Below are 21,540 nucleotides of genomic sequence, written 5' to 3' on the forward strand. Positions count from 1 at the left end.
CACATTGCATAAATCAGAGGGTCATTATCTTGTCTGTTAATCTTTAGAGTGCGCACTGACAGAAGTTTAGAAAAGAAAGAGGAAGCCATCACTGCATTTCTGTCTTCAGTAGCCTGGATATAGGCAAGCATTGATGTTAGTGTAATAAATATAAAGTCTAACATCTTCAGGATGAGGAACTTACTTGATTTTAATTATATTAGCTGAGTAGAGGGATGATCAAACATGTGGGTTTAATATGTCAAATTATAGTTATTTACTTTCATTCCTGAACAGAAAAATTAGTTTTAGCGGCTGAATGTTATGCTTGATTCATTTCTGACTTCTCAGAGAAGCCCAGTGAGCCGGCTCAAATTTGGGTGAATTCAGTTTGAAATCCCTCATTCCTGTTCAAAATGGTAAAACGTGGAGAGCTCACTGAAAATGAAAGAGTCCGCATTAAAGCACTTCATGATGCTGGATGGTCTTTGAGACAAATATGACTGGTGGTCTAATAAATTTGTTAAGCACTGTACATGGATGAATCGTTACACCTCTACCTCATACTAGGGTTGGGAATCACTAGTTGCCCCACGATACAATATTATCACGATACTTTGGTCATGATTCAATATTGATGCGATTTTGAACATTTTGCAATACAGTGAGTATCGTGATAATACATATTGCGATTTATTGCAATCTATGCCATTTTTTCAACTATTTAGCTGATTTAGCCTTAGTCTTTCCCTCATTTTTTTCGTATTTCTGTAGTATTTTATTTTCATGTAGCAGTTTTTGCGAACCTCATTCGTCATGTCAGCAATTAATTTGAAAAAATCGATACTAGGTGGACGAGACGATACGATATATCACCAGACAAAATATCGTGATACTATGCTGTATTGATTTTTTCTCCCACCCCTACCTTGTACCAGGACAGCAGACGCTATTGTATAAGAAAGAATGGGTTATTGTACCTAAAAGATACATAAACATTAAACTCATAACCTGGCATGCCAGATGGATATGTTTTACACATCCATCCGGTAAAGCTTCAACTGGAAACGTTTGATAAAAGGCAGAGGATTTGAAAAAAATTCAGATTATGATTGGGTGAACATTCTGTCTGTCACATCTCTACGGGCCACTCAGAGCAACAAAACACATGACGTAGTCACTATCCAGCTACTGACGAATAACGCGAAACATGGCGACTACAGACATGTAAGTACATGACTGTTGTCGTTTTTGAAAAGAAAACAACTCACTGCTGTTCTTTGTTCTTCTTTTAACGAAGAAATGTTGTCAAGTTCTGATAAAACTGGCGCTTTAGCAGCATCCACGCTAATCTCTTCCTCCATAACTGCACCAGCTCTTGCTGCTGCTTGTTTATTTCTCGACTCTGCTGCGCCTGAAAGTACTGCCCCTCATCACTGATTGCTGCATTTGCTGGTAGAAAGAGTCTGCATGTTTTTTTATATTAAAAAATAGTTGAAAAGACGTTAAAAAACGTCTCCACTATGTCTAAACAACATCTAGATTTAATAGAAAAGTGAAAGGTGAAAAGATGTAATGTTCAGCTTGTTGAAATAACTATGTAAATACATCGCTGTATGGTCATATTTTTATCGACTATTATTGGGCTAAATTTGGACTAAATCAGATGGACAGAATAATTTAATAATTTCCTAGGACTATCTTTTGTCTAAATTCAGGGTTATGACGGACCAAACATAGAAAAAAAACTCTAAATGATGTCGATGTTTGCTGAGAAAAGGAAGATTTATATCTGAATCTTTAGATTTTATGAGCTTTTAACATGTTTGATGTTTGAAGGTGAATCAGAAAACTAATCAAATATTAAACTCCAGACTGATTCACTCTCAATTATTGTTTTTATTAAATATATTCTCAATATTTCACTATAAATGCTTATTTCAAACACTTTTTAAAATACACTGTAGACCAAACACTGTAAATGTGGATTTTTGTTTAGAATAAATGCAGTACAAATTATGCAGACAGAGCTGCTTTTGCCTCCTGACAGCTGATTGATGATCAACTGATTGATGATCAGCCGGCATCGTCATCATAAACTGACATCGCCAGGGCCAGCCCAAGCTTACTCGGGGCCCTAAGCAAAGTTTGACTGGGGCCCCACAACCGCTGATCACTGTTACAGATGCAGTCAATGCTAGATAATCTGTACATATACAACTTATCTAAACCCCAGTGGGAAAAAAAATAAGGTAACAGAACTTGAGAGAAATTCAAATAGATATTGAGAGAAATTCAACATATAATGTCATGTACATTACTTTAGTTAATCCTGCAGTGATTTGTCCCAGTTGATTCTTTAAGTGAGTTAAACTAGACTCATGTATTTGACCAGTGTGTATGAACTGTCTATTTAGTTTACTGATGATCATCCCTGTACATAATGGTAGTGACTATTAGATCCTGACTCTGGTCCCACTGGCATGCATGCAGTAAACTGAGCTGTGAGCTGGAGTGTTGTGGATCTCAAAAGAACTGCGATTGTCTCTGGGAGATCAGGAAGTCCTCCACTCTTCTGTCTGCTGGGATGTTCTGGGTTTTACCTTTATGCACAGAGATGAAGAAAGTTTCCTGCCTCCCCTCTCTTTTTTAAACTGTCTGTTAGGAGATGGCTGTGTTGGAGCCCCTTAAGGTCCTGAAGTCTGTAGGAGTGGACACGTGTGAAGGAGATGGACTTCTTTCTCTGTTTCTTATCTGTCAGTCATTCTTTTGAAGACCCGCTTCATCAGCATGCATTCAAACTGAAAAAACATAAAATCAATCTTTTTAATGTGTTGATTTTAGTAACTTACACTTATGTACAAAACATAGAAATCAGGGGTGGAAAGTTACTAATTACATTTACTCAAGTTATTGTAACTGAGTAGCATTTTGTGTACTTTTACTTTTTAGAGTACTTTTCAAAATCACTACTTTTACTTTTACTTAAGTATATTTTGAGAGAAGTATTGTACCTCACTACATTTAAAAAGTATTAAGTACTGAGTAAAAAAAAGAAACATTAAAAGCCAAAATGAGGCAATTTTAGCTTTCAGCCACCAAGAAAATGGGCTGAAGTTTGACTTTCACAGCACATGATGGTCAGCAGTGAGAGAATGATTTCAGATTTCATCCTAAAACAGCTGTTGCATTTGACTTTAGGTTAAGTCTCACCTTATAACAACAACCTGGTTACAGATTCATATTCTCTTGTAGTTGTTTCACATTAAGAAAAGATCATATTTTACTGTAACCCCCCTCAGGTATCAACAATAGCTACTCAGTACTTTGAGTAAATTTTAAATGACTTACTTTTTACTTTTTCTTGAATAGATTTACAGATTACTTCTTTTACTTTAGTATATTTTATCCAAAGTAACTTTACTTTTACTTCAGTACCATAAGATAGTACTTTCTCTGCCTCAGTCAGAAATAAGCCTGCTGATGTCCTACACCATCCCTTTTAAAACACATCCTCCTCTTTCTGAAATAACATCACATTTTAGAAGGATTAAGAGCCATAAAACACAATACTGAAGGCTAGTAGTTCATTTATTTTACATGTTTTTAACCTTAACCATAAACCCTACTACAGTAACAGTCAGATAGTTTCATATATAATATTATATAATAAGCCTTTACTCTACAGCTCTTTAATGATCAGAATTAACATGAAATCCCCTCCTGTAGTCAGATAGTATGACTTGACGCAAGCTTCGTTTTCTTTATTAAACGCAAACATAATAGGCTACAGATCAATAAAGTCAAGTCATTACTCTCTGATTATGTTGATCTGGATAAATTCATTAAACCGTGTCTTACCTGTGATCGTGTTTATCATCTATCCCTGTGGTCTGCAGAAGATGTCTGTGTGCATGGGGGCATAGAGCCTGCTAACTTTTATCCTCTTTATGTCCTTTCTCCCGGTCCTTACAAAAACAATTACACTCTACACAGCTCGGCTTCCTGCCAAGAAAGGACTAAAATGAGTGTGGAGTCATTTGGTAACAGAAACTCAAGAAAACCAGGAGTTTAACGGGACTCTAGTTCGTGTTTAGCATGTCTGTAACTAGTGCAGAGACGCTGTTTGACTGTTGTGTGGTGCGTTCAAGAACATTATGTAAATAGTCGTTTTCATCAGCAAACTTTAGAAAACAAACAAAAACAGCGTTATATGAATCCCCCGATGTAAAACATCGACTTAAACTAACATCGACTTCCTGACCTTTACTCTCAGCACCTCATTCCCCTCCACAACCTGACTTACCTCACTCCAGTTTGCTTCTGAACTGCTCGTGAATATTCACTTCCTCGCTCTTGGGGGCCCCCTGGCTGCGACGGGGCCCCAAGCAGCCGCTTATGCCCTTATGCCTCGGGCCGACTCTGCTCAGTAGATTTGTTTTTGCGAACTGTTTCACTGAGCTGACTTATACAATCTCTTTTCTTCCACAGTGGCTTCCATCTACTACGTGAAATGAAGCTTTAGTTAATAACTCGCAAAATAAACTTTTTTTTTTTTTGGGTTGGTGATTCTTTGCTCGTGAGACGATGTGCGTATGCGGAACCTTCACGAGGAACCTTCAAGGGGGAAGACTAACACAGTTGGACACGCGTGCAAAGATGGCAGACGTACCAGACAATGCACCTGAGCGTGAGTTATTTAATTTAGATATTTCCACTCTATTATTACATGTCCGGCTGGTTCGTCTTTATGTTAAGTTGTCCAGTACTGTTTGGTTGTTGTTTAGTTTCATAGAGACGTCTCTCTTTTGCTGTGACGCACATCAGTGTTTACAACACACTAGTTTATCTGTCATATTCAGTAGTTTTCAGGGTTTTTATTCAAGTAGGGTCATGGAACGGGTGGAATATTATTCAGTACTCATATGCACGTACACAGTAGGGTCATTAAGTCAAATCTGGGCCGAATTTGAACCATAGAGCAGAACTGCGCAGTTATTAAGTTGATGAAACGAATCGATATCATAACAGAAGGAATGTAACTTAAGCGGATAAAGGCTAAAGTGTGTAGCTATTGTGTCTCAAACTGCAATAAATATATTTTTTAAATGTATTCATTTTAATAACCGACACAGTACTATTACTGCTCCCTGAAATTTTGCTGAATCATGCCTACTCGTGCTTTTCGCATGCTCGGAAGTCTTGAAGTTGTGTTCATGAGTTTGAATTCTTTTGTTAGAATTAGCATGGATTGTTATGAAGTAAACTAGTGAATTATACACCGGCAGTTTACAATACAATACAGCTGTCTAATGAAGCAAAGGTTATAGTTTTACGTGAATTTTGACCACAGTGTTTACTTGTTTGCTGGTGTAACGGTTTGAGGGGTTACCGTGTTCACCGGTGACGTTTAACTGAAATCGTCTGTGGCAGTTGTACAGCAGATGTTGAAAATATAATCCCTCTTCGTTTTTTTTACTATGCTGTCAAGGCTTAATAATCCAAAATGTCTAACTAGGGCTGGTTAACTAGTTAAGTAGGTGTGTTTAATCTTTAATTAAAAATAAAAAGTTAAAATCGTGATCAGTTTCAGAATTTCTGTAGTTAAATGTGACTAATCACATCCTTATATTTTAAAACGTCACTATTTTGCATTCAAAGCTGTTATTGTTGTGTCATTTTGGATTTTTCTACTTTTATAAACAAAGGTAAATTGTATGACTGTTTGGATACAGACCTGCTTTATAGGTAGACCTGCTTTATAGTGAACAAAACACAACTCAATTACAGTAATTTGAGTCAGTGTTATTAGGTATTTTCCACCCCTGGAAATAAAGGGACAGGAAAAAGGTAACTGTAGGATAACATAAGGTGCAGAGGTAGGCTATTCTGTCTTGTCCACCAAACTGTCTGTGAGTTTTTTAGAGTGGAAAGATGCATTTAGGAGCAGTGGTGGACTTATTTTACATCGCATCATCAGGGAGACCCTACAGTGACTTAGCCAATGTTTGTTGAAAGGACAATTACTCACACAATTAATAGCAACTGGAAAAAAAATTGTGGTCTAATTGTGGACCTTAGTTAATTTTGATCAATGCTAATAATCACAACGGACCTAGTTTTAACACATTCGGTAAAAAGTCGTCAGTTAAGACAGTAAACGTAACATTGTCTTGTTTCTTTGTTTTATGATGTCAAGTCAACCCAGGAAATCAGATAGGCTTACAAAAGTTTTCTTCTGTTCTTTTTTTTTGTTTGTTTGTTTGTTTGTTTTTGTTTTTGTTTGTTTGTTTTTTTTTTTGTTCCAGCTTAAGGAATGCTGTTTAACTTTTTAGAAACATCTTTATTGAATATTCTGTCTAGAAGTTAAAAAAAGGGGGAATTGTTTCACTGCCCAGAAGAACAGGGCGTATAAGTAACAGTTAATACTTAGTAGTTCTTGAGAATAAAACATATTTAACCGTTGATATTCCCTATAACAGAATCACGCTGTATCTGATATATATATATATATGTATATATATATATGTATTCCTTTTAAACCTCTATGTATTTGTCTTTTCTCCAAATTCCTGAATTTAAGCTGTATAACATGACTAAGCATGACTAAACTTAAGAGTTTATGAGGTTCTTTTTTACAGTACCAGCATCGAACCACTAGGAACAGGAATGCAGGAATAATAAAAGAAATAAAAACAATTGAGCTTGTGTTTTTTTTTTTTTTTTTTAAGTTCAAGGTACTCTAATATAGACTCAGATATTTAATCTTGATTATCCCCCTCCAGACTGCCCAGGAACAAAAAGTGAGCAAGCAGGAAAGGCGTCGTCATGTGAGGGATGTCCCAACCAAAAACTGTGTGCCTCTGGAGCCACCAAGGCCCCCGACCCTGGTGAGAAGACTTACTCAAATTATCTTGACATACCTTTAATTTATTTGTTTGTTTTCTTTATATTTCTGGTGCTCAAGCTTCACAAGCATCTAAGCTTCATCCTCTAAAACCCTGTCTCATCCCCAGCCATAGCAGAGATAGGAGACAAGCTGTCCACAGTCAAACACAAGATCCTGGTGTTGTCTGGAAAAGGGGGAGTGGGGAAAAGCACCTTCAGCGCTCACCTTGCTCATGCACTTGCAAGTGACAGCACAAAGGAGGTAATCTTTTTTTTTCCTTTACTTTATATGCAGCAGAACCAACGGCAATGGATTAAAAAGCAAACCCTGTGTGCAACATGATCACATTCTCTCAAAAGCATCTTTCCAGCTTGCTTTTTTTCACATTTTTCTGTAGTGACAACAAAATGCCACTAGGGGTCACTGTAGACCTGGCCTGATCATAATACGCTTCAAGGTTGAAACAACTTTATCACAGAGGAGTATTTAGGTTTACAGTCCACCAATGGTGACAAAAACAGGCAAACATATTCAACAGCAGACATGTTAGTGACACCAGATTCTTGAGAGGAGCAAGTTACAGAATCACAAGCCATAACTCCCAACTAACAATAAATAAATACCACAACACCTTACTATGTAGGCTTCCCAGAGTTTAAAGGAAGTGGCTCATAAGTCAGTTATGACTGTCAGCATTAAGCCAGACTTCCTGAATAGCTACTCTGACCAAGCATTTAACGGATTAATTATTTTATTATCTGGTGTAGCTCATTTAGTCTCTGCATGTAACTCGGATTCATCAGATCATAATGTCTCACCTATTTTGCTGTTTTCAGGTTGCCCTGCTGGATGTAGATATCTGTGGTCCTTCCATTCCTCGGATCATGGGTTTAGAAGGAGAACAGGTGAGCAGATATGTGAGATCTGACTAGGATATAAATACTGTTATAATAAAGATAGTAACTTAAAGTATGCAGAACTTATAAGACACCCAGTAACTTAGTGCTCCACAAAAGCAGAAATCAAGATGCATACACAAACTTGAAAATAAAATACTAGTATATCACAACAGTACACAAAAGCTTAAAAGAAATAAAACAAAATAAAGCTAAGTGGATAAGCAGACATCAAAATCAGCCCAGTTTGGGATTCCTTCTAACATTATAAAGGGCAGTAGTTCCAACTCAGAAAATAGTGAGTAATTGTTGTCAAAAAATCAACACCTATTTTAAGTGTTTCATTGATTAAATAAGAAAATATGTCTGCAATTCTTTTCTCACCAAAAGACCTCTGTATAAACATATATGTGATAGGTGATTTCAGTACAAATATTATTTTGATAGCCTCATTGTGAACCAATGATATCTGCTTTTCCATCAGTCAAGTACTGATCTCCTTTTACTTCACAGCAGGACAGTAATCTATGGTTTCTCTCTCTTTCTCTGTGCAGGTCCACCAGAGCGGCTCAGGCTGGTCACCCGTGGTGAGTTCATTTACACATATCTTATGTTCTTACCATTCAAAATAATGTCTTAATTGCTATAAATTGATCACACAAAAAGAACGATGAAAAATGTAATGCATGTTAATCACATCCACCATAATGTTGTAAACTTAATGACAAACAAGCCTAACTTTTTGTGGTCTTTCGGTTTGTTTCATTCCAACCAGGATTAATTAAGTTAAAAGAGATAGGACTGCCTTTATATGACAATCTGTCTTTTTTATCCATTTTTAAATGGGAGATTACCCTGGTTTTAGTCATTCTCTGTTGTACATATCATTAACATATGTTGTTCTGTTGCAGTATGTGGATGACAACCTGGCCGTCATGTCCATCGGTTTCCTCCTCAGCAGCCCTGATGATGCTGTGATCTGGAGAGGACCAAAGAAGAATGGTATTGTTCTGTCCGTATGTGTGTGTGAAAAGCCTGCTAATCTTTCCATGTCTGCCATAATATTACAACTGTGTGCCATCTGCCTAACATCAGGGATGATCAAGCAGTTTTTGAGGGATGTCGACTGGGGGGAGCTGGACTACCTCATCGTGGACACGCCCCCTGGCACCTCAGACGAACACCTGTCCATCGTCCAGTACCTCAGCTCCACTCACGTCGACGGAGCGGTCATCATCACTACACCACAGGTAGCACAAGCCTAGAAAAGCAACCCGTGACAATCACTTCATTTAAATTTCTAGTATTTGAAACCCCTCTAAAGGGAAATTCCACCAGCAAACATCATTTGAATCTTCTGTTGCACCCAGATTTAACTTCTAGTTGAAGGTTATGACATTTCCTAGAGTTAACTACAAACATCTGGCCATTTTTTTAACACCTCTGAGGAGTGATTATGAAAGTTACGTTAAAACAACTAATATAGAATCAGACAAAGAAAGCGAGAACTGCATCTCTGACTCAAGACATAACTAGAAAACGTCTACTCCTGCTGTGACTGTCATCAGCCCCCCTGCCTAATACATCTTCAACCCAGATCTAAATTCATTTCATTACCATGTGTTGTTTGGAGAAATTGAAGGACATCTTTACTCATGGCACACTGAGAAACAATAAGGCTGATAAAATAAGCACGCAACATGGAAAATGTTTTGAATTTAACACCAACTTGTAACTACGGTGAATTCATTCAGCACTTACAGAATAATTTATAAAAGATTAGTGGTTCATTCTCAGAGGTATGATTTATGGAAGTCTTAGTGTCTTTCTCAATAATTGATGTAGTATCATAAAGCCATAAAGGCCCATTGTTTCAGTAACTATAAAAAGTAACATGAAACCATGTTAAGATTTTATCTGAGGATGTTTAGTAGTTTTTGTTTACACAAAACCCAATAAAAGCAATAAAATGTAGAAAGCTCCTCACTAAAACACAGAACAGTTCTCCAGAAGATGAAATAAACTGTGTTTATAAGGATTCCACCTCTGATGTTCAGAGTCTGTTAAACTGCAGGTTATAGACCACATGTATCACTGTACTTTTGCAGGCTTGCGCAGATACCTTTGTATGTAAGTTTATTAAATGTTTTTAAGACAGGGGCACACATATTTTATGTTAAGAGTTTGTGTACTTAAAAGGTGCAGTTACATTCAGTACCATAACAGTAATGTTGACTCAGCTGGCCTGACTGACTGACATGGCAGGCCACACAGAGGTAGTCACTGTGACCAGTGTGTTGGTGAAGAGAGGAAAGAAGACTTTGAATAAACCAACTGTATTTACAGTGTGATACAATATTTATTTGTCTATCCAAATGTTGCAATGATGCTACGTTAGCTTGAAACTATTTCCCCCAAACATTTCACTTCATCACTCTTCCTTTAGTTTCCCATTTGTGTCTGCTGTGCATGCAGAGCACATGTGCTCTTAGTGTTCAACATCACTGGTGTAACTGAATAAATCATAGAAAGCGGGACAAAAATCAGACATGCAAGCCTTTACACTGCGTTCCAAATTATTATGTAAATAATATTTTTCTCTTATTTCCTGAATATTAATGAAAATGACAGACAGAATATTTTTTCAAGTCATCAGCCGTTAGAGCATAATTCAGATGTTTTTGAACAAACTTCATAATGATAACAATTTAAAAAAAAAACAAAAACCTCAAATGCACTGTTCCACATTATTATGCACAGCAGAGTTTTAAAACATTTTATAAGTTGTTAAGAACTGAAAATGGTCATGTGTTGAAATTGCAGCATTAGAAGGTCATATTTACTGAAATCAAAAGCTATTTCAGTCAAAAACATCTTAACAGGCCAAGTTCCATGTTAATAAAGGACCTCTTCTTTGATATCACCTTCACTATTCTTGCATCCATTGAACTTGTGAGTTTTTGGAGAGTTTCTACTGGAATTTCTTTGCAAGATGTCAGAATATCCTCCCAGAGCTGCGGTTTTGATGTGAACTGCCTCCCACCCTCATAGATCCTCAGCTTGAGGATGCTCCAAAGGTTCTCAATAGGGTTGAGGTCATGGGAGGATGGGTGGCCTCACCATGAGTTTCTCTCCTTTTATGCCCATTGCAGCCAATGACACAGAGGGATTCTTTGCAGCATGAGATGGTGCATTGTCATGCATTAAGATAACTTTGCTACAGAAGGCACTGTTCTTCTTTTTGTACCATGGAAGAAAGTGGTCAGTCAGAAACTCTATATACTTTGCCGAGGTCATTTTCACTCCTTCAGGGACCCTAAAGGGGCCTACCAGCTCTCTCTCCTGAAGAATCCGGCCCAGAACATGACTTCACCACCTCCTTGCTGACGGGATCAAAGAATGTAATATAAAAAAACAGCCACAAGCAGTTGATTTTAATATTCATTTGCATAACCTAGTGCAGGTGTTGTGCTCAGAAAAGCAGCCTGAGAATCACATGCCCATTGCTGAGGAGTTCCCGCTTCCTGCAACTAGCAACAAGTTCAGTCACATTCCCGCACTCCTGCTCTATCATTTGCATTCATGTTTTGGTCCACCACATCCTTCCTGGCCAGGGAAGTGTGCCATGTCCAAGCATGGAAGTGTGTACTCACAGTGGTCAAATGCACTAAATTATTAGGCTTAAATGCATCCAGGCACAGTACGGATTACCTAGTGTGAGTGCACCCTATTATTTGGTGTCAGCATTTGTGTTCCTGTAAAACAGTACAGGAAGCATGAACTCCTCAGCAATGGGCATGTGATTCTCTGGATGCTTTTCTGAGCACAACTACTGCACCAGGTTACGCAAATCAGTATTCAAATCAAATTGAGTGCTTATAGCTGTTTTTTCATATAATATTCTTTGATCCCTACATAAATGGCAAAAGTCAGAAAGATGAATAATTTCCTGATTATTTAACTTTCTTTCAGAAATGAAAACAAGAACATGAACCATTTTTTCATTATTTGATTTGGTTTTTAAAACTGAAAATTGAACAATGAGACATTTTTCATTTATTTGTTATTCAATTGTCAATCAAATATTAAATGGACAAATGATACACTGATTTTGCGGTGTCAGGCTCAGACTTGTCCTCAATTGTGAACTGCTGTAGTACTATTAGCATGGGATAAGTTTTGCCTGGTGACCCCTGATAATTTGAGAATTACCCCTTACGTCGGTGTTTGATGTGGTGCATTCACACGGGGTAAGCTGAGTCTGTAATGTCCTTGAACTTACAGATGTTTCTGAAGGGAAACATGGAGTTGTTGTACAACAGCAGTAAAAAAACACACAGTGAATTTTATTTCTAAATTCCATCCAAAAATGCATTGTCGTGCATGTGTTTTGCAGGTGACATTTCATTTATCCTATACATACGTTCAACCAGAGTTTACAATGGATAACATGGGCCAAAGAGTTTTATATTTTTACAATCTGTAGCAGGCTGTCCATGATGAATAAACTAGTAATCAGTCTCCCCTCCCAGTTTGCATTATCTGTAACCTGTGCGTGTCTGCATCTGATCAGACGGAGAGGAAGGGGAAGGAAAATAAATGGAGTATCTTAACATCACTCCTGTTAATGTATGAGAGAATGACTCTCCTAATGTTAAGTAGAAACAACTCTTGTCATCTATGAAAAGTTTTCTACAGTTGATACTGCTGGTGTTATTCTGCGTCTTATTATTTCAGATCACAACACAACAACGACTCACCTCATACAGATCACCTGTTGAAGCCTTATCCCTGAATTTTGAGCAACACATTTGAAAACCAAAACTGTGTTTTGCATGAAAGGTACTGCTTAATAATACTGATTTAAGATCAGGCACAGGTAAAGAGAAGCTGTAGGAGGCAGATCAGAAGCACCGTGCCTATTAAGAGAGCAGCGGTGCACTTGGAAAGTACAGTCTGAATTAATACATTTAAAAAATAAAGTCATGTGTCAAGAAAAGATGAAATTAACTGAAAGCTCTAAAATATCTCATATGTGTCAAAATTTTAACAGTTGCAGGGGAAAAGTTTTGCATGTGGACTTATGTGTGTCATAAAATATGGTAGGTAATATCACCTGAAATTTTTACTCAAATTTCAGACATGGCAGATTTGCTAGGGATTAAAAAAACAATAATCCTGAATGATTATTGATAATTACCAGAGGTCCGTAGGTAATACTAATCCCATGTGAATAGGGCTTATGACACACTACATGAGATAAAACCATAGATTTTCTGGGCTGACACATCCCAAGTCCCTACAACTGTCAGATTAAGCTATAATCGCGAAAACATGTAGTCTGACCTCAACTTAATCCTTGGTTTAGATCTGAGTACAACCATAGATGAAGTTAGTTTGAGAACCTTATCACCTCAAATTAAAATAATTTGAATAATTAAGGCAGCTCAACCGCCAACTTTTTCTTTAAATCCTTACCTCTAGATGGTATACAGTGTGTATATTCTTAGGCTTCATATATACTTATATTCTGTGTTTTAGGGGCTGTGCAGCTGATAGCTGATTTTATCAGCTGTGATATTTGCATTCATAATATTTGCATTAAAGCATCGCAAAAGTCTAAATTTACTTCTGTGAATAATATAAATGATTCTAAATAGCAAATAAGCTACGCTTGCTTAGTTATCTTAGCAACTGTTCACCTGCAAGATGGATACCTTGGAATTGTGATGATGCCTTCACAGTATTTTGATGCAGTCAGATGAGAAATGCAATGGGCACACCTCCAGGAAGGTCAGGGGTTTGATCCCCTTCAGCCTTCAGCCACATATTGACTTTTTAGAATAAGACACTTACAGTTGAAACCAGAAGTTTACATACACTATATAAAAAGGCACATGAACTGTTTTTTCTCACCGTCTAACATTAAATCAGATTAAACTTTTACTGGTTTTGGTCAATTAGGATTACCAAAATTATTTTTTTTTGCTAAATGCCAGAATAATGAGAAAAGGATTTTTTTCAGACAATTTTTACTACGTTCTTTAAAGTCAGAAGTTTACATACACTAAGATTACTATGTCTTTAAACAATTTGGGAAAGCCCAGATGATGATGTCATGTCTTTGGAAGCCTCTGACAGGTTTACTGACAACATCTGAGTTATTTAGAGGCACACCTGAAACACACTGCTTCTTTGTGTAAAATCATGGGAAAATCAAAAGAAATCAGCCAAGATATCAGGAAGAAAATTGTGGACTTGCACAAGTCTGGTTCATCCTTGGGTGCAATTTCCAGATGTCTGAAGGTGCCATGTTCATCTGTTCAAACAATTATACGCAAATATAAACACCATGGGAATGTCCAGCCATCATACCGCTAAGGAAGGAGACGGGTTCTGTGTCCCAGAGATGAATGTGCTTTGGTCCGAAAAGTGCATCTCAACCCAAGAACAAAAGCAAAAGACCTTGTGAAGATGCTGGCTGAAGCTGGTGAGAGTGTGTCATTATCAACAGTCAAACAAGTCCTGTACCGACATGGGCTGAAAGGCCACTCTCCCAGGAAGAAGCCATTACTCTACAAGAAACATAAAAAAGCCAGATTACAGTTTGCAAATGCACACAGGGACAAAGACCTTAATTTTTGGAGACATGTTCTGTGGTCTGACGAAACTAAAATTGAACTTTTTGGCCATAATGACCATCGTTACATTTGGAGAAAAAAGGGGGAAGCTTGCAAGCCCGAGAACACCATCCCAACTGTGAAACATGGGGGTGGCAGCATCATGTTGTGGGGTTGTTTTGCTGCAGGAGGGACTGGTGCACTTCACAAAAAAGATGGCATCATGAGGAAAGAACATTATGTGGAAATACTGAAGCAACATCTCAAGACATCAGCCAGGAAGTTAAAGCTTGGATGCAAATGGGTTTTCCAAATGGACAATGACCCTAAGCATACTGCCAAACTGGTGACAAAGTGTCTTAAGGATAACAAAGTCAGTGTTTTGGAGTGGCCATCACAAAGCCCTGATCTCAATCCCATTGAAAATTTATGGGCAGAGCTGAAAAGGCATGTGCGAGCAAGGCAGCCTACAAACTTGGCTCAGTTACACTAGTTCTGCCAGGAGGAATGGGCCAAAATTCCTGCAAACTATTGTGAGAAGCTTGTAGAAGCATATCCAAAACATTTGACCCAAGTCATACAGTTTAAAGGCAATGCTACCAAATACTAATGAAATGTATGTAAACTTCTGACTCTCAAGAAAATAATAAAAAATTGTCTAAAAAATGATCTCTCTCATTATTCTGGCATTTAGCAAATAAAAATAATTTTGGTAATCCTAATTGACCAAAAACAGGAAAAGTTTAATCTGATTTAATGTTAGACGGTGAGAAAAAAAAGTTTATGTGCCTTTTTATATAGTGTATGTAAACGTCTGGTTTCAACTGTAACTGCAACGAATCTCACTGCTGCAGTAGCATGTGAATGTGCATGAATGGGATAACACTGACGGCAGCTTTCCATAGCAGCTACCACCATCAGTGTGTGAGTGGGTAGGTGTGGACAACTTGAAAATGCCGCACAAAGTCATAACTGTTTACCATTTACAGCTGTTTTATCATCAGTATCAAGTAGAGTCATGCCAAAAATGAGCTGATATTACAGTGTCTATATCTGATCATCATAATAATTCCAGTAACTGTACAGTAGAGTCGACAGAAATGACTTCTCCTTGTACTCTGTTGTTGAATGTCACCATGACATATTTTCGTAAGCTGTTGATACCTTCACCTAAAGCCATTTAATTACACTCGATGAACTTTCTTTGAAAAAGAAAGAAAAAGGCACTTCCTGATTTCTAAATTAGGCTGGGTCTCATGAGGTTAGACAGCCAAAGATTCACTTCCTCATTCTTTCAGCTCTCACTAAGCCAAAACTAACCACATACGGGTTGGGAAGTACCTGGGCACAGGATCCAGTCTGGGCAGCATCAATTTGTTTGTTTTTAATTTGTTTTCTTACACCCCTACATTTCCACTGATTCAGACATGGGAGTTTTGTCCCCCAGTAGAAACAGGATAGCAGCTGTGAGGAGGAGGAGGGGGGAAACAGATCAAGCTAATCCTTTGTCTTTCATGTTTTTGGTCTACCGTTTCCTTCCTGTAGCATCTTGTGTCTTTGCTGTATCCTTACTCTCTTCACTCAGCAAGCCCTTTTCTACTTGTCTTTACTTGTCTATTTAATCTTTATTTATACTGTACATGAGAACTCAACAATATTACACAAGATAAAAACCATCATATCACAGGAAAACAGAGAAAAACCTGAGGAATCAGATCATAGGACTGAAAAAAACTTTAAGAATTCAGCTTAAATTAGTGATGTATCATTTTAGCCTTGTACTGATCCAATTCTGGGCTTTGGAAATCTGCTGACACTAAAACCAGTGTCAAATTAACCCCTGTCCCTTACTGAATACTGAGACTGGGAATTCGTAATGTGCAAGATAGCATTTTGTTCAAATTTGCAAAACAAGTTTAGATGAATAAATTAGTATTAACTGAAATTGTAACCACAGCCTGCCCAAAAATCTGTCCCACTTACAGTCACTCTCTGAACCCTCACAGAGGTGCTCTGTATGTTCAGCACAACGGGGGTTCAGGAGAGCAGCTAAAGCTGTGATTCATTCATTTTCCTTGGCTCTTCATGTTGCTAGCTCAAAAAGTCAGTAAGTTAGAGAACTGAAAGCATTTCCTTGATGGCAGTTGCCACACCAAACCACAGAAATGGGTGCGTCCCCGAATGGCCCTGAAAGTAGACCCTCTCCAGGAGTTATTTGCACATTGGATCAGTAGCATTAGAGCTAGCTCCTTTGGCCAACATTTGCCTCCTAGTCCTGCTGTTGTAGAATAGCTCCAGGTATCTGCAGTAAAGCTAATCCCTTCCATCATTAACTTGGCTGATAAATGTTTTCATTTGTTCTTGTAGAGTTCCTTAAGAAAATATTTTTTGATAGTGACAAACTGTACTGTAGATTAAAATCTTTGTTGCTTTCAAACCATCATTGGAATTCCCCCAGACTGCAGTGCATCCACCAATGTAACTGCTTTGTGTTTAGTTTCATTTTGTTTTGTCTGACCCATTTATTTGTTTAAACTTGTGATGAAACCTGAACTGCGCATACATTGCTTGTAGTTAAAGAAGTGTCTGGCCTAACAAGCCTGAATCACATTGAAACTGTTTAGCCTTTGTTGTTAGCTTTCTCCATGGTTTGCACATGCTGATTGGAGAAACTAAGGACAGAGTCTTAGAGTGAATATGTGGAGGTCATAAACATAGGATAACGTAAAAGTGAGCAGCATTGATCTGCCTCAAAGATTAGCCCTATGGATCTGCTAATTGTCAGCAAAACTTGATCTAGTTATGTGAGTCTGGATCCGCCCAATACCAGGATCACATCAGCTCATCTCTCCTCTAAATTATCCCATAAAGCAGAGGTGTCAAACTCAGGGTCTGGGGGCCAAACCTGGCCTGTGGTACAATTAAAGCTAGCCCGCATTATCATATCATTTTTTACTAACTGGCCCAGCTGTATGAGGTCTTAAGATTTCGTCCAGTAATAAAAATGTAAATCTAACCTTGATGATTTGAAATATCTTGTTCAGTAATAAAAAATGCAAAAAGTAAAGACTTAAAACAATTAAATAAAAGTCAGAATGTGGGAAAGAAATTTTATTTCATTTCATTTCTTCAATTTGGCATCTCACAATTATGACTTAAACCTATGAGATTGACTTTTAACCTGAGATTTTGAGCCTTTAAACTTACAATATGGACATTTTTAAGCTCAGTCATTTATCATCAGTGCTTGGGGCCCCCCCCCCCCCCCCAATTAATTAATCACTGCTGAAAATAATGCTGACAGTTTATTTTTAAATTTTGACCCTGTTAGGCCCTCAGATTAGACCTCAAATCAAAATCTGGCCCCCTGCTGTTACTGTGTTTGACACCACTGCCATATATGATCCAGTTTGAGTTCTGCAGGTAAAAAAAAAATTCCCCATTGGGGATTTTGGTACTTTTTGTGCTAGAAATTCAGATCAAGCTGAAACCTAACCTTGCAAAGCAGATGGATACACCATGTTTGCGTGTTTCTCATTGGCGAATCCATCTGCAAAGCTTCCATCTGAACTGAAAGTGACAGGACCAATCAGCGAAGAGGGGCAGTACTTTCGGGCAAGCAGCAACAAGATGCCGGTGCAATTATGGCAGAAGACATTAGTGTGGATGCTGGTAAAGCGCCAGTTTTATCAGAACATTTCTTCATTAAAAGAAGAACAAAGAACAGCAGTGAGTAATTTTCTTTTCCAAAACGACAAAAGTTGTGCACTGACATGTCAACAGTTGCCATGGTTTGCGTTATGCAGCTCTCTATGGAGTTTACTCCTCGGTAGCAGTGCACCTCAGTATGGGGCTACGTCACGTGTTTTGTTGCTCTGATTGGCCTGTAAAGATGTGACGCACAGAACGTTCATCCCATCACCCTCCGATTTTTTTTCAAAGCCTCTGCCCTTTCCCAAACGTTGTGTGTGGGAAAGGGATGTGTATGGTAATTTGCATAGTTAGGGTTATGGCAGGGTGACTGAAAGATGTGTTAATTGGAGTCCAGGTTGGGATGGTGCCAGAGATTTTGGGGAGTGCTCTGTCTGCTTTGGGGCTGCCAAAATTAGATTCACTCGTACCTGAAATCATGATAAAACACTTATGAATAGTTCATTCAAAGGTCTCTGATAAGAAAATTTTTGTGCAGGGCTATTTTATATAGATTTGAACAATGAAAACTTTTAAATTTGGTGTTGATTTTTGACATCCATGTATCACCTTTTGTTTGTGTGGGTCCCGGGGGTCCTCAGCTCCTCTGCGCTACAAATAAGGGGGGGCTCGTAGCCAAAAAGGTTGGGAACCACTGATGTTGAGGCTCAATGCTTATCTCAGCTTTACCTCTTTTTTTCCCCCAAGTTGATCCAGAGGTAGCTGAAGATAATTGCTCGGCTTCAGAAACCAATGAGTGACTTCACTTAATCTATGTCCATGTTTAATACATTATGAGTTATTATTATCATTTCGACTGATAGTTTAAGTATTAATGGATGGGTGTAAGATGATGACCAAAACTCAGTTTGTTTAATTTTTCTCAGAGCATGATGCTAATATAATCTTATGAGCTCTGTCGTAAAGTTGTTCCAATCATTGAAATTCAAACAGGAATCAAATGCACCAAAAATGTTCACCATGAAACTGCAGATAGTCTCCAATAAGTCTGAATAAGATTTTGTATTTCTTTCTTTCTTTCTTTCTTTAGGAAGTGTCGTTGCAGGATGTGCGAAAGGAGATCAGATTCTGTCAGAAGGTCAAGCTGCCGATCATCGGAGTGGTGGAGAACATGAGCGGCTTCGTCTGTCCGAAATGCAAGGTCAGACATAAAAGGGGCAGACACACCTGAACAAACGTAGATACCCACAGTATCTATTGATACATGTGTAACTTAGATTTTCTGTCCTGTCTTTGTAGAACACATCCCAGATCTTCCCTCCCACCAGCGGGGGCGCTGAGAAAATGTGCAAGGATTTAAATCTGCCACTTTTGGGAAAGGTACCCCTCGATCCCAGGATCGCACGAAGCTGTGACGAGGGCAGATCTTTCCTCAACGTAGTTCCTGACTCTCCTGCTGCTCAAGTCTACCAGAGGATTGTTCAGAGTGAGTATTTACGCAAACACACAACACACTAAAACATCCATGCTGCAGCATCTCCTTTGTCTGTTTTCATCATCCTCTTTACCCTCATTTCCATAGTGAGGAAGTTAGACAAACAAAGACGTATATTCCAGTGAAGTCCCTTGTGATTTTTGATGACTAGATGGTTTACTTTATATCTCAATTCTCTATAAAATGTAATGAAAGAAGAAGTGATCGCTTTACAAATAGGAAGCACGCTCAACCAAAGAGGAAGGACAGTGGATTGAATTCAACAACAAGCAGGAGATTAAAGTTAGGAGTCAAATGTGGTTTTGTGTATCAGATTTAAAGGGACTTAAAAGGTTTTACAGGAAGATGGTGAAAATCAGTAATACACCGCCTTGACTCCTTTCTCCTCTCATCTCCTCCAGGTATTCAGGAGTACTGTTTGAACCGTGTGATGGAGGAGCAGAGTACCACCTGAACCCGCTCTCAAGGTGGATCAGAACCGTGAGAGAGATCACATGAGGAGATTTCAGTAGAAACTACTGAATAAGAAACGCACAATTTATCATCCAACATCTGCCAGATTATGGAGAGCTGGTCAGATAACACATTGCAGAGGTTTATTCTGCAGTGGCTTTCAAAATCAACTTTTCTAGAAAAGGTGCTATAAATAATAACTGCTTATTCTGCTGGTCTTTTGTAAGATAAGAAAGAAAAGTGTCCCAATGTAATGAAAATATAACTTTAAAGAAGAATGTCAGAAAAAAGTAAAGAGAGATGACATGAAAAGAAATTATGTTAAGCATTACTTTCATGCTCTCTATATTACAGATCAACCCAACTGTTTGGTAAGAATAACACCAATATATACTCTTGAAGCATAATTTTGCATTGAAGTTAATGTCTTAAAATGTAATATTTAAGCCAAAACTAAGCCAAAAAAAGCCACCTATGACACATGCAGCTCTGCAGAAAAAAATAAGACACCGCTTCAAAAATGTGTTTTTATTGTTCTTAACTCTTCCACTTAACCTGTTGTCATTTTCAGCAAATAAGAGTCCTGAATGTGAAATGTGAAAGTCAGAAGAAATCTTTAAAATGAATAAAACAAAAACCTTTAAATAGTGAAACCAAGAAAAGCTTATTTTTCCAGAGGTATCTTGATTTATCTAGATGCTTATTTATTTAGCATTACACAGCCTTTTTGTTGCTATCAGCAACAAGCTAACTGGTTGAAGCATGATTACACTATTACACTCACTGGTTTCTTTATTGGTTCTACCTGTACAACTGCACATCAGCACAAATATTTAACTAGCCAATCACATTGCAGCAAAAATTGCATTTAGGTATGTACACCACTGTTTGTGTTCTACTTCGAAGTTTCATCGTCTTCTATTGGTCATCTTGGCAGGTATTTCAAAGTTTGGCAGTTGTTATTTAAACACGTCTGCGAGGTGTCGCCGAATGATGACGAACCACTTTGGTGTTTCCAAGGTAGGACGGGTGTGGTCGGGCCTTGTTCCAGAGCTGGTCCATTCTTGGTGTAGCACAGCATAGCCCAACGTGTCCAAACTGGTGATGGAAAAGTAAATCAGTATGGCTTGGTTTTGGATGGGCGTGGCAAAATGTCATTGTGGAAAAGCCCCACAAGACAACCAACCACCGCCTAAGTGCTGCTTGGTTGCTGCCATGTGATTGGCTGATAAGATACTCGTGTTAATGAGCATTTGAATGGCTGTGAATGCATTTCTCCTGGCTCTGAAATCCCTATACAGGGATGGCAAAAATGCTCACCAAAGCTTTCTTTATGACCACTTAAAAAAGTGTAGCTCCCTCGCCTGCTTGTTTTCTTGTACCTTATAAACAGCTGATTTTGATACTCTTAAACTTGTGTAAAATGCTTTCTTTGAATGATTTTTAAAATAAATAAACAAACATGGAAGCACCTTTTCTGTCATTTTTCTCAGAATCACTAAACGATGCATACAGGGCCATTTAGTTTCATCTGTTTTCATATGACATGTTACTTGT

General features: G+C 38.1%; 1 protein-coding gene across 1 annotated transcript; it reads left to right on the forward strand.

The window, feature by feature from the left end:
* Positions 1 to 4,552: 4,552 nt before the first annotated feature.
* On the forward strand, positions 4,553 to 21,451 carry nubp1 (nucleotide binding protein 1 (MinD homolog, E. coli)). Its single transcript, XM_041817364.1, has 10 exons — positions 4,553 to 4,669; positions 6,765 to 6,869; positions 6,996 to 7,129; positions 7,705 to 7,773; positions 8,319 to 8,351; positions 8,676 to 8,766; positions 8,860 to 9,014; positions 19,126 to 19,236; positions 19,335 to 19,521; positions 19,932 to 21,451. Exons 1-10 carry the CDS (start codon positions 4,567 to 4,569, stop codon positions 19,982 to 19,984), a joined length of 1,041 nt encoding a protein of 346 aa, XP_041673298.1. The 5' UTR covers positions 4,553 to 4,566; the 3' UTR covers positions 19,985 to 21,451.
* Positions 21,452 to 21,540: the final 89 nt, after the last annotated feature.

Source organism: Cheilinus undulatus, linkage group 21 (genome assembly GCF_018320785.1).
Source record: "Cheilinus undulatus linkage group 21, ASM1832078v1, whole genome shotgun sequence".
In the NCBI taxonomy this organism is placed as follows: domain Eukaryota; kingdom Metazoa; phylum Chordata; class Actinopteri; order Labriformes; family Labridae; genus Cheilinus; species Cheilinus undulatus.